At 52.9% G+C, this 12,264-nt stretch overlaps 1 protein-coding gene across 1 annotated transcript; it reads right to left on the bottom strand.

The window, feature by feature from the left end:
- Window positions 1–1,634: 1,634 nt before the first annotated feature.
- Window positions 1,635–3,390, bottom strand: LOC141929728 (C-C motif chemokine 22-like). The gene is made up of 3 exons (XM_074839553.1): window positions 3,079–3,390; window positions 2,361–2,466; window positions 1,635–1,988 (listed from the first exon to the last, which is right to left on the bottom strand). Exons 1-3 carry the CDS (start codon window positions 3,143–3,145, stop codon window positions 1,898–1,900), a joined length of 264 nt encoding a protein of 87 aa, XP_074695654.1. The 5' UTR covers window positions 3,146–3,390; the 3' UTR covers window positions 1,635–1,897.
- Between the last annotated feature and the right edge of the window lie 8,874 nt (window positions 3,391–12,264).

Below are 12,264 nucleotides of genomic sequence, written 5' to 3' on the forward strand. Positions count from 1 at the left end.
ATAGGGCAGTTCATGATGCAGCAGCTGCCAACATCTGTGTGTTTCTGCTATAAGATTTTGGCATGTGAAAGCACGTGATGACTGTCCTCCAAAACCTTTATAAAAATTGCTTCTCCTACAGTTGCTAAATCCTGCCAGAAATAGTGGACAAGGGGCGCTTCCAGCACATGCTTGTGTTCAAACCCCTGGGGCAGACCCTGGAAATTATTAATTGGTGCCCTTTTGTCATGGGCATCCTGCATCTCGGGTCCTGATGCCACCACGCGTTCGGTGCCGTTCCCGCCTGGCAGCATCTCTGTCGTCAGCTCATGTGAGTGATCCCTGAGCTTCACTCACGAGTGGTCCCAGAGCAGGAGGTCCTTGGGGTCTGGATGAGTCCTGAACGTCACCACAGTTCCATTCCCTGTTGCCCAAAACAGGCTGGCAGGGTGGTAAAATCCTCAGGAATAACGTTGGTGTGCCCTGTTGCTTTATTTTGTTAACGAAGGGATAGAGACCAGTAAAATCATAATTTTATTTTTTTTTTCATCAGGGGCTGCTCTGTAATATGGGCAGATGGTGTTTGTCCCACTTTCCCATCACCACCTTTCTCACAGAGGGTGTGATGTGTCATCCCCCTAATATTTGTCAGATGATTTGCTGGCTTTCCTCACCCCATGTTGGCAATAACACCTTTCACATCTTGTTCAACACCACTCTTTTTGCAGGTCAAAAACTTCTGGATTAGCTGTGTCCCATGGCAAGAATTCCCCCTTGAGCGTTATGTTGTCCACTTGTAATATTCTGGTTGTGGAGAGAACTTTGTAGAGTCGGGCTGAGGGTTGGACTCGATGATCCCAAGGGTCTTTTCCAACCTGAGTGATTCTGTGATTATTTTTCAGTGGTGTTTAACAAGAAAGGGGGGGAAATAATCTTTGTAACCCTCAAATTCGAATGGTTCGAGAAGGCTGCTTAGTTTCATAAGTGTTTAAAGAGTTTATGAAACGCAGACTGGGGGTGTCCATCCACAAGCTTAGCACCTTGCACAGCTCCTTACACATCCCTTTTTTTCTTTCAGAGGCAGCATGACCATCACAGCCTTCAGTGTTACGTGCTGTGAAGGTGTAACCCGGAAACTTTGTGTCTATCAACAGCCAAGCACAATCCATGAGACGTGTGTTCCCCAGAATCTGATTCTGCTTCAGCTTTTGTTTTTCACCAGTGCTTATGATTTGTGGGCAGAAATGCCATGCAGGATCTTTTTTACTGTCCCCTGCCTACATTCAATATCCTAGAAAATACAGCCCTGCCCTGTTTTCTAATCCTGAGTGTGAAACACTTGATGAAGCTTTGGGTTGAGGATCACTCCACGGCACGCACCACATGTCTTGCCTTCACCTTTCTGAGGTTTTCCCACATACACCTTGCACCCCTCACACGAAATGATGGCCTGGTGGTAAGAGCTGGGGTCCCGTGCTGCTCCCACCCCTCCCCGGCCTTACCTAGGGGTAAGGGTAACCTCACCTCGGGGTCAAGAGCCAGCCCCAGTGATCACATCCCCAGTGGGGCACGCCATGGTTTTTCAGTTGCACCGTGCCCTGGGCTTGTAGGATCTGCTCCTTGGGCTGAAGGGTCGGGAAAAATTCAAAGAGCAATTTGTGGTAATGAGTCTTTTATTATAAATATTTGCTCCACTAGGCACATCCTGGGAGGGCAGTGACAGCGGGAGGGACGTGGCAGCCAGCTGGTCCATGCTGCTGTGACACCCGGTCCCACCAGGGCACGCCTGGCTCGCCCTGCAGTGACAGCACCCATCACCACGGGACCCTTGGGAGAAGCTCCCTGAGCACCATCTGCTCCCTCCAGCGGTGGGAGGGCTGGATGGGTGAGTCGGATGGTGGACGGCAGAAGGAGAATTTCATTTTTTCTCCTGAATTCTTTTCATGACTCTCTTCACCCAGGGTTTCTGGGGGTCAGCACAGATCTTGGCACCGCTGACAGTCACAATCCTGCAGCGAGAAAGTGAGGAAAGAGTGAAAACGTGAACTGTGAGCTGTTCCCTCCCCATACACTACTTCTCCCCTCCCTGTGCCCCATCCTGAATGGAGGCTTGGAGCCACCTCCAGCAGCCTGTGCCCTCCTTGGGCTGATAGTGCATTTTGGAATCTTCCCAGACCGCTGGCATTAGCAGAAAGCACCAAAACCTATTTTTTTTCCCCTCTGTCCACCCCACAGAGCTACTTTCCTCCCACAGCCCCCCCAGGCATGTGCTGCCAGCTGGGACTGGGCTGTCTGCTGGTGGGACAGGATGGGGGGAGCTGCTGTAGCTCTCACCCGTGACACCGTGCCGGGGGTGGGAGACAAACCCCGGGGATACTTACACCACTGCAGGCGTGGAGCAGTCTCTGGGTGTGTGGTAGAAACTCTTTATGTTTCGGATGGGTTTCTGCACATGCTCATAGCAGCATTCAGAGGGTGAGAAGTGGGCTGGGAAAGGAAGAGAGAGACTGAGCACCCTTGGCAGCATTTTGCAACCAATTGCACCACCAGACAATGACACCGCAGGACACAGGTTGGAGGCCGTGGAGCTTCTCAGCAGCTCCCACCCCCTCCCACGGCAGGGATTCATTTCCCTTCATATCAGCAAGCACAGGACTGGGAAACGAGGACAGCGGTGGGGAGGGGAACAGCGTGGGACCCAGCACCCCACAGCCCGCATTGCTGCAGCTGCCAAAGTGCACGGTGAGGTCAGGGTGCTCGGTCTGGGGACGGTGTTTTGGGGATTTCAGACGCACATGATCCCCCCTGCTCTTCCAACCACTTGCTCACCCAGCTGAGACCTGGGGAAGAGCTGCCAGAGTCTGCTGCAAGCTCCTGCAGCATCTCCCCAGGGCTGGCTTTGCTGAGGCCACCCAGCACCCTCTCCATCCTCCCTGCACCCCAGGATGTGCTGCCCTGCCCCAACCAGGGGGTTCCTCCTCCTGCCAGCAGCACCGTCCCCGCTCCACGCTGGGGTTTCTTGCCTGACCTCCCCAACGGGACATCCCCAGTGAGGAACCTGTGCCCTGACCCGCAGTGGTGGCCCATGAGTTGCCTTACCTGTGCCATGGTGCAGGGAGAAGGTGAGGAGCAGCACAAGCAGCAGGACCGTCCTTGCAGCAAGCATGGTGGATGCGTGAGGGCTCTTCCTCTGTCCCGTTTTTTGCTGCCCTTGCCAGTGTCCGTGGCTTTGGCTCTTGCCGCACCACAATTTATACTCTGCACGCCACCCACTTTAACCGCTTTTCCAAAAATTTCAGACATGTTCTAAGAAGCCTCTTCCCAGGGACAAGGGGATTTCTGTCATTGTTTATTTTGGGGTCACATCCAGCGGCAAAGAGGCCAATGAGCAGGGCAGCCACTTCTGCTTTCTGCAGAAGAGGATGCAAGGGACTTCCAAGGAGGTGTTGGGGGAACTGAAATTTACCCAGGAAATCAGATTAAAAACAACTTTCTGTGAAGGCAAGACATCAAGTCTAATGCTTGCATGTTTATTTCTAACAGGAGACACAACCCAAAATCTCTGAGCAGTAAAAGGTCATTGACAGGTTTGGTTGGTTTGACTGAGTCATCAAAGGCAAGTGACTAATGAGTCCCCTCCAAACCAGCATTGGCAACTACCCTGGCCTTACCGAGAGCGCTGGGATGGGATGGGATGGGATGGGATGGGATGGGATGGGATGGGATGGGATGGGATGGGATGGGATGGGATGTCAGGCAGAAAAAGCCATGCTGGACCAAACTAGAAGGGACCCCAGAGCAGGAGGTGGCAGAGATGATTTTGGTGGGTTCAGGAGACTTTATAGAAAGGGAAGAAATGAGGCAACAGCAACAGAATGTCTGAGGAGAGTCAGGCTGATCCCAAATCTTTCCAAGCACTGCCTCTGCCTCCCACACTGGTGATGGGATCTAAATGAGAAGGTCAGGTCAGAGGGATGAGGGCTTGTGGTCATCAGACAGCTCATCAATGCACAGACAGGTCATTTCTGCAGGGAGATGGGACAAACCCTACCACAGCCCCAAGAGAGTCAGCCCAGGCCCCAGAGAGGACCCTGAGGGCAGGAAGGGCAGGTGGCACAGACCACAACAGCAGCACCATGGAGCACTGGTGAACATCAGCCCAACTTCCATGCAGAGATCTGCTCCCCAGGAAGGTGAGATGTGGCTGCGGTCTGTGTGCAAGAAGGGGGTGAGGACCCGGTGGGAACCCATGTGGCATGATGGTGAGTAGGAGCATGGGAAGGGACCTGGCTGTGGCTTGGAAATGAGGCAAGCCAGGGCTTCATGGAGGAAAAGAAAGGTTGAAATGGAATGCCCTGAAGATTATCTCATGTTTGCACGACTTGTCTGGAAGAAGAAAGGAGAAGGAAACAAATCAAATGTGCTGACAACTCTGGTTTGGAAGATGTGTTCTGTAGGACATGGGGTCTGGTGATCTGTCATGGCAGCAGGGTGACCATGCGGAGAGCTGGGCATGATACTGCTGGTTTCTAATACCACTTTCTCCAGGAAAGTGTTCTGCAGGAAGAGGACACCTAATACACAGCCCCTGAGCCCCCTTCTACAGTCTCTGCGTCCTCCCAGCTCTCCCACCTTTCCTTTTGCAGCTCCCACCACATCCCCAATGTACAGATCCTCAAGCCCCACAAGCCACCTCCTGGACATTGATTAAAAGTGAAGGGCTGTAGTTAAGGGAGAACTGAGCTAATGGCTTTTTCCGGCCAACATCTCACACAGAAACCTCATTTGCCAAGCTCTGAGTCCCTTTTCAGGCTTGTCTGAGGCACACGGTCCTCATCCCTAGCTAATCAAGCCTGTCCCCAGTCCCATCCGAAGTGTTAATACATGCCTCCTCCTTTCCCTTAGCTAATGAATCCTGTCCCCAGTCCCATCAAAAGCATTAGTAGATGTCTCCACCATCTGCTCTTCATAAAGGAAATCAGTGCATGTCGGGTCTTTGGAGGCCTGGAGAGGCTCTGTGAGGCTCTCTGGAGGACTGGGCTTTCCTCCGTGTCCCTGTCCCTGCAGTGGACCTTTGGACTTGGCTTTAGTCTTCTCCAGCCCCTTCAAAACTGCTGTGCCTGGGGTGCTCCCAGCGACCTCCCAGGCCATCCCCTCCAGTGGCACAGCCTCTTCTCCGGGTGTGGAGCTCCAGGACCTCCCCCAGATTCGCCTGTTAGGCAAATGCAAAGGCAAGTAGCCATCTGTGTAGATAGACAACGAGGGATGGGCCGTGCACATGATTTTATTGGTGTCCAGACCAACTGCAAACTCACTATAATTTATAAATACAAATTTTTTGACTGAGGAATAACCTTATTTTAGAAATTAAAGTGGGTAGGCACGGACAAAAAAAAAAGTGTAGAGATGGGAAACATTCTCTGACTCATACAATGATTTGTTTTTTTGAGTAATCATAAAAATGAATAGTTTAACAGGATATGTGAAGCCTCTGCATATGATAAATGCCAAAGGAAACAGAAGAGCACAAGGCACTTGTACACTGGGGGTGCTGGTCTCTGACACTGATGCCACCAAAACCCTCTCTGGAGGAAGCCTTCATCACCATCAACCATGGCCAAAAGGGCAAAGGTGAAACCATAACAACAACCGACTTTCATAAATTCACCCAGAGCCTTCGTGCCATGGCTGAGAACAATAGAATTGGAAAAGGCAATAGTAAATTGTTGGGGGAAATAGTGTTACAAACGCTACAATAGATAGCAAAAAGACCTTACAAAGAGAGGCCAAACCTAGATCTCAAGTGGTGATACAAAACCAGTTAGCATTAAACGATCTCATTAACACCAGTTGTTTCTGTGTAGACCAAGACAAAAGAATAGAAACAGACGTAACGACAATCCAAAGCCACCTAAAGGTTTTTCATAAAATGAAAAAAAAAAAACCCCACGCCCTTTTGATGGGTGGGGTGGGACACCAGATATTGGTGGATGGTTGAGAAATGTACTTAAAACGTTGTTCAAATCTATATGTATAGGGCTAATGGCTATAATAGCAACCTACATGTCTGTTCAATTAATTATTGGTTGTGCTAACATTATGTGTCGAAGCAGTGGGCAATTACTCAGCAAGAGATAAAGCTGATGGCAATGCAAATGCATGGGAGAGAAAAAAAAATTAAAGCAGAAGAAACCCAACTTTTTAATATACAGGTATAAAGGCTGCCCTGAGGTCCCAAGTGTCCCTCCTGTGTCTGTTCTTGGGTTCCGGGGACCCTGTTTGGGGGAATCAGAGGTGTGGTGTCTGTGGGTCTGGGAACCAAAGGTCTCACGGGTACCAAGAGACAGGTGGAGATCTCTGGGGTGCCCCAGGAGGTGCTTCAGCTTGAGGAACCCTTTTAAACTGTTTCCTTTACTCTTCAGGAGCCTTCAGACCATGGAGACACCCAGTTTGCTTGGTCTTGCTGCCCTCTCCTGACAGCTGTGCAGGACCCGCTTGCCGGGGGTTTCTGATGCACATGATGGCGTTGCAGCACTGGCAGTGGCCTCACAGCCCCAGTCCTGTCCCCGTCCCCAGGCGACAGCAGTCACAGAGGATTGCGCTGGCTAGAGAAAGCAGCTCCAAAGGATGGCCCAAGCCCTTGGCCTCCACCCCACCATGCTGGATGACATGGGGCTGGTGTCCCACAGCTGGGTCCCCCTGCTCAGGGGCACTAGCTGCCTCCTATTCCTCAGCCCCACCTCCTTCAGCTCCTGGTGGCCCGGCCACCCTGCACTGCTGGCACAGCACGGCCAGCACACACCACTGGGTAGGAAAGGTGGTCTGGGCCAGACCTTCCCAGGGAGCCTGGCAGGGCAAGGTCCTGTGGGGACCTGCTCCTGCTCAGCAGGATGACCCCTGGCCGGGGAGCTGGCAGGGACTCACACGCACCATGGGGCAGGGGCTGGTGGGACTCACACACACCGTGGGATGGGACAAGAGGCCACTCGATGGGCTCAGACAGGTCACAGTGATGCTTGTTCTGTGCTGACAAGTCTCTGCCGGGAGCCGACGCTGAGGAAGGTGGATGAAGGACCAGGATAGAGGTGAGGCCCTGCTTGACCCCAGTGATGGCTCCTCCAGGTGAGGAGATGCTCCTCCTCACTCTGCTCTGGGCTCCCAGGCATGCTCTGCTCATCCCCTGCATCGTGCTGGGTTGCACCTCTCCATCCAGCCAGAGCCCTGGGGTCTGTGCTGCATCCATGCCACAGCTGTCAGGAGAGGGCACCAAGAGCAAGCAAACAGGGTGTCTCCATGGTCTGAAGGCTCCTGAAGAGCAAAGGCAACAGTCTGAAAGGCTTCCTCAAGCTGAAGCACCTCCTGGGGCACCCCAGACATCTCCACCTGCCTCTTGGTGCCCGTGAGACCTCTGGTTCCCAGAACCGCAGTGTGTCAGGCTCATCCCTCAGCTCCGGATGGGTTTTTGTCTCTGCTGTGAAAGCATCCCTGGAGGTCCTGCAGCCAAAATCCTGTTCCCAGGAGCTGGGAGTGCTGGCAGCAGGGCTGCCAGGGTGGCTGTTGCTTGGGGTCTGGTTGGGCACCATCTGTCTGGTGGTGAGTGATGGCTTTTGCATGACTTGGTGGGGCTTTTTGGTCATTTTCATTTTTTGGTTGGTTGGTTTTCTTTTTTTTCCCCTTATTAAACTGTCTTGGGGAAAAGGGAGGAAATGGGGGGATGTTTGGAGTTATAGCATCTGTTTTCCCAAGTCACCATTACATAGGGTGGAGCCATGTTCTGCTGGCAATGGATGAGCAGGAATGGATGAGGTGGGAAGGAGTGAGCGAACCCCTTAGTTTGCTTTGCTTGTGTGCGTAGCTTTTGCTTTACCTATTAAACTGTCTATCTCAACCCACAAGTTTTCTCACTTTTGCCCTTCCACTTCCCCTCCCCATCCCAAAACCCTGTCGGGGATCACTGGTGAGCTCCCTGTGGGCCCCATCATGGAGGGGATGTCCATGGCTGTATGTGGGCGATTCCTTTGTCTGCTTCAGCATCCCCCGTCCGTTCTACCTGCCCAGGGAGCTCTGCAGAGAAATCCTTCCTCTGCAGCACAGCTCAGAGATGTACTAAAGCCCCGGGGAAGAGGTGGCAGCCAGGTTGTGCTCATGGCATGCACGGGGCAATGCAAGGGACAAGCTGAAAGCTCTAAGCCCCAAACCAATGGCAGTTCTGCACCTGAAAGCCCTCAGAGGAGTCTTCAGCCCCTTTTGGGTCTCCTTGAAGCGAGTACCCAAATACCTAGAGCATCCATGCAGCACCCTTCCATCCCCCTCCCTGCCTGCCCCAGTGAGACCCATGAGGTTGTGGGAGGTGGTGGGAAGAGCCCCCAGCCGGCAGCAGCACAGTTCCTGGGGCTGGGAGAAGGAAGGACACCACTCTCCTATACCACATGAAGTAAACCTTTATTTTGTGGCTGTGCTCAATGGGTAGGTGCTGATGGGGAGCTGGTGCCTGACTGGTCGATGCGGTGCAGGGCTCTGGGGAGTCAGGGCCATCCCTCAGCATCAGGGACCTCTGCAGGCCTGTCCTGATTTCAGCTGGGATAGAGTTAATTTTTCTTCTTAGTAGCTAGAATAGTGCTGTGTTTTGGAATCAGTGTGGGATTGGGTATGAGAAGACCGCTGATTGATAACGCACTGATGTTTATGGTTGTTAAGAGATCGAGGTCTCTCCAACTCCCCATGTCCCATCCGTGCTCAGGTGTGCAAGAAGCTGGGAGGGGGCACAGCCAGAGCACCGGACCCGAAGTAGCCAGTGGGATGTAATGTCATGCTCAGTACAGACAGGAGGGGCGGCCGGGAAGGAGGGGGGGGTCTCTCTTGTTTCCAGGATTGCTATTGCAGGGTCTTGGCTTTTCAGGATCGCTAGCCAGGGTATCAGTCAGTGGGTGGTGAGCAGTTGCATTGTGCATTACCCGTTCGTACTTTCTATTATTGTTTTATTTTATTACAATTACTAAACTGGTTTTTATCTCAACCTATGAGTCTCCCTTTATCCCTCCAATTCATCCCCCATCCCCCAGGGATTAGCCTTCAGGTTAGCCAGCCAGAGAGATAACTTTATGTAACTGTAGCAGCACTTGAGCTGTGAGTAAGGGGGTGGAGAAGACAAAGAGAGACAGTGAACACTGGCTTTGGAAAGCGGTCTGTAGGACCTTCCTCCATGACACGGCTGATGCACACAACATCCCCTGAGTTCTGCAGATTCTGCCATGAGGAGCCCCAGGTGCTGTCCTTCCTTCCCGGGGCAGGAGGATGCTCCAGGTTATTGTTCAGCACCAACAGCCCTGCAGCTGGCTTTGGCCCAGGAGCAGTCTCCATCCTTCCCTGCATCCTGGGATGTGCAGCCATGCCCCAACCAGGGCGTTGCTCCTCCTGCCAGCAGCACCATCCACACTCCACACAGAGGCTTCTTGCCTGACCTCCCCAGCGGGATGACCCCAAGCTCTGATCCACAGCAGTGGCCCGTGAGGTGCCTTACCAGCATCACAGCATGGGGAGAGTAACATCGTGAGCACCAGGACCATCCTTGCCCCGAGCGTCGTGGCTGTGTGAGGGCTGTTCCTCGCAGAGGAGCTCAACCATGAGCTCAGGCAAGGAGGTGCTGCAATTTCTCCTCTCCATCCCCTCCCCACATTAACCCTTTTCCAAAGAATTTCGACCAAATTCAAGCAAAAGCCCTGTGTGTTTGGTTGAGGGGATTTCCATGCTGCGTGGGATCTTCAGAGTTACTGACCCAGACGATACCTAGAAAGACTGAACAGACTTCAGCAACTTCTGCTTTCATTGAGACGGGTTTGAGGGAAAGCCACAGGGTCCATGAGGGAAATGAAAGTCTACTCCGCAGAGGCATAAACTCAAGGGCTCCTAAACCTGTGGAGAGGGGATTCATGGCGATAGGGAAGGCAAAGCCTGGCTTTCCGTGACATTTCAGCCCTGGAGCCAACATAAACGTGCTGGAGATGGTTGGATGGTTTGTGAACTCCCCCAGCAGCATGAAACAGAAACGCAGTGACCTCTACTGCCACCAGACCTCTGCGGCTCGAAAGCTGCAAGATGTCAAATACTGCCAGAAACTGCATCACATTCCATGTTGTTTCTATGGAGAGAAAAACAAGTTTTCCACCAAAAATCCATGTTTATAGCTGGGAAGTGTGGGGTGAAAGGAGAAGGGGGTGCAGCCAAGCCCTCCCCTGCAGATGAGACTGGCTCAGCCCCTTGGCTTCAGAGCAGGGCAGGAGGCTGAACCAGGCTGAGGGAGGTGGAAGGAAAAGTTGGTGTTCAAAGTTCTTGGGTGTTGTTCCAACATCTTCTCCCCTTTGCAGCCTTGAAGCCTCCCAGACCCTGCAGGGACCTGCAGAAAGGGGGTCAGCCTCTCTGTGCTAACCTGGGGACAGCTTCACCCCACTACGCTCAACCCCCCTTTCCTCATCCGGGTGCTCAGACCACCAGACCCTTGTGCAGGTCCTTGTCAGTCATGCACAGTCCCTGCTCTGGAGCTTATGTCCCCATTCCCCCTTTTTTTCCAGGCTGTAAGTCGATGCATGGAGCAGCAGGGTCCCATGCAGATCCCCAAGGCACCACAGTCCCCCTCATCCACTGTGAACTACCCAAGGGGACACCTCAAGCCCTTCTTCACACTGGCACCCCCCAGCCACCCTCTGCCCCTTTGCAGCAGGCCATTATGCCTGGGGCTGTGTCATCCTTAAGTTTGCCTTTTAAAAAACGTCACAGAATCACAGAAACTTGGGGGAAAATCTACCCAATGCTGAGAACTGATCTGGTCATGTCGAGGTCTTCTCCACCTCAGCTGCAGTAGGAGACACATCTCCTGCTGATGAAGGCTCAAGGACCCCAAGTGGGGTATGCCAAGGCTCTCCCCAACCTAGTAGAAATTATTAAAATACATACTCAGACCCCTGTAGCTGCTGTGCTTTGCCTCAGCTCTTGTGGAGAGATGGAGTCCCTATGTCTCAGAGCATGACTTGGCCCAGGAGGACCTGGCATGAGGCCACTCATGCTGTGTAGATGATGTAGCCAGATGACTACAAATAAAGCATTTATAAACAGGTCCCACAACCCCTAAAGACAGTGCCATTCCTTCCTGCATGTGTTCAACCCAGCGATTCAGTGTCTCCCTGGGCTGTGATAAACATCTTGTGCCTTCCTGCTGATCCCTGAAAGCATCTTTCCTTTCTCCCACAGTTTTGCAGGTGCTCCCTTCCCTTCTCAGCCACCTCCCCACCTCTGCCCCAGGCTCCCTTCTTGCAGACTCGTGCGCCTCTCCAGGAGCTTCTCCCCAGACCTGGGCCATGGCTGCTGGGCCCAAAGTAGCCTCCCATCCCATGGAGACTGTCCCATCAGGCAGCCTTCTGGAGACCACAACACTGTGAGCTGCAGACAAATTGGCACTACTGAGCTGGGGACTTGGGCCATATTGTTGCTCCCGATGCATTTTTGTCTTGCCTGTGGTGTGCACAGGAGCAGGGCCACCAAGCATCGGTGGCATGATGATGTCACACCCATGGCAGATGTCCTCAAGCTGGGGGAACACAGGGCCCAAGGGAGTGCACAGCCTGCCCTGACCATGCCTGGGGCAACGCCACCATCCCAGGGCTGGGCCCTGATGAGTGCAGAAGGATTTTGGGGATGGGTAAGCATGGTCTTGCTGCAAGCCCATGGCATGTGTCCCCGTGGCCCGGGGCTTCAGCTGACCACTCCTCAGGTGGGGGGGATGCTTCGGGTGGGTGGCCAGGGCAGCACATAGTGCTGGTGGCTGAACAAGTGCAGGGGCACCCAGCAGCCAGGGTCAGGGAAGAGACTGCTCTGGATGGAGAGGACCTTGAGAAGTAAAACTACTAGTGAGGGCCTGCTTCTGCAGAGCTGTGCTTGCTTATCTGGCAGAAGATCTGGCCTGGGATGCTCTGCTTCCCCTTTCTCAGTTTTCAAGCCATTGCTATTGCAGCAAGAGGATTCACGACTCCCTGGAGACCTTTTGATGTTTATTCTTTTACTTTTTGGGAAGGGAAAAGCTGATGTGCAGTCATTAACTGATGAGTGCTGGAAAGCCCCACTGCTGGGCCAAGTTCCCTTTTCATTTGAATGGGCTCTGGAGAATTTGCTTGTTTACATAAAAAAATAAACAGCATCTTCTTGATTCTGCAAGAGGAAGAGGAGGGAAGCTTGGGGGACACCTCAGGTGCTGCCTTTGCTAGAAATGGTGCCAGTGGGGGGAGGAAGGAGCTG

The sequence above is a fragment of the Strix aluco genome, chromosome 14, assembly GCF_031877795.1.
Source record: "Strix aluco isolate bStrAlu1 chromosome 14, bStrAlu1.hap1, whole genome shotgun sequence".
In the NCBI taxonomy this organism is placed as follows: Eukaryota; Metazoa; Chordata; class Aves; order Strigiformes; family Strigidae; genus Strix; species Strix aluco.

Excerpts from the sequence above, each read along its gene's own strand:
- LOC141929728 (XM_074839553.1), bottom strand. The coding sequence starts at position 3,145 with ATGCTTGCTGCAAGGACGGTCCTGCTGCTTGTGCTGCTCCTCACCTTC. Across the intron at positions 2,467-3,078 it reads CTCCCTGCACCATGGCACAG|CCCACTTCTCACCCTCTGAA; the intron begins GTAAGGCAACTC and ends TTCCTTTCCCAG. Across the intron at positions 1,989-2,360 it reads TGCTCCACGCCTGCAGTGGT|GATTGTGACTGTCAGCGGTG; the intron begins GTAAGTATCCCC and ends TTCTCGCTGCAG.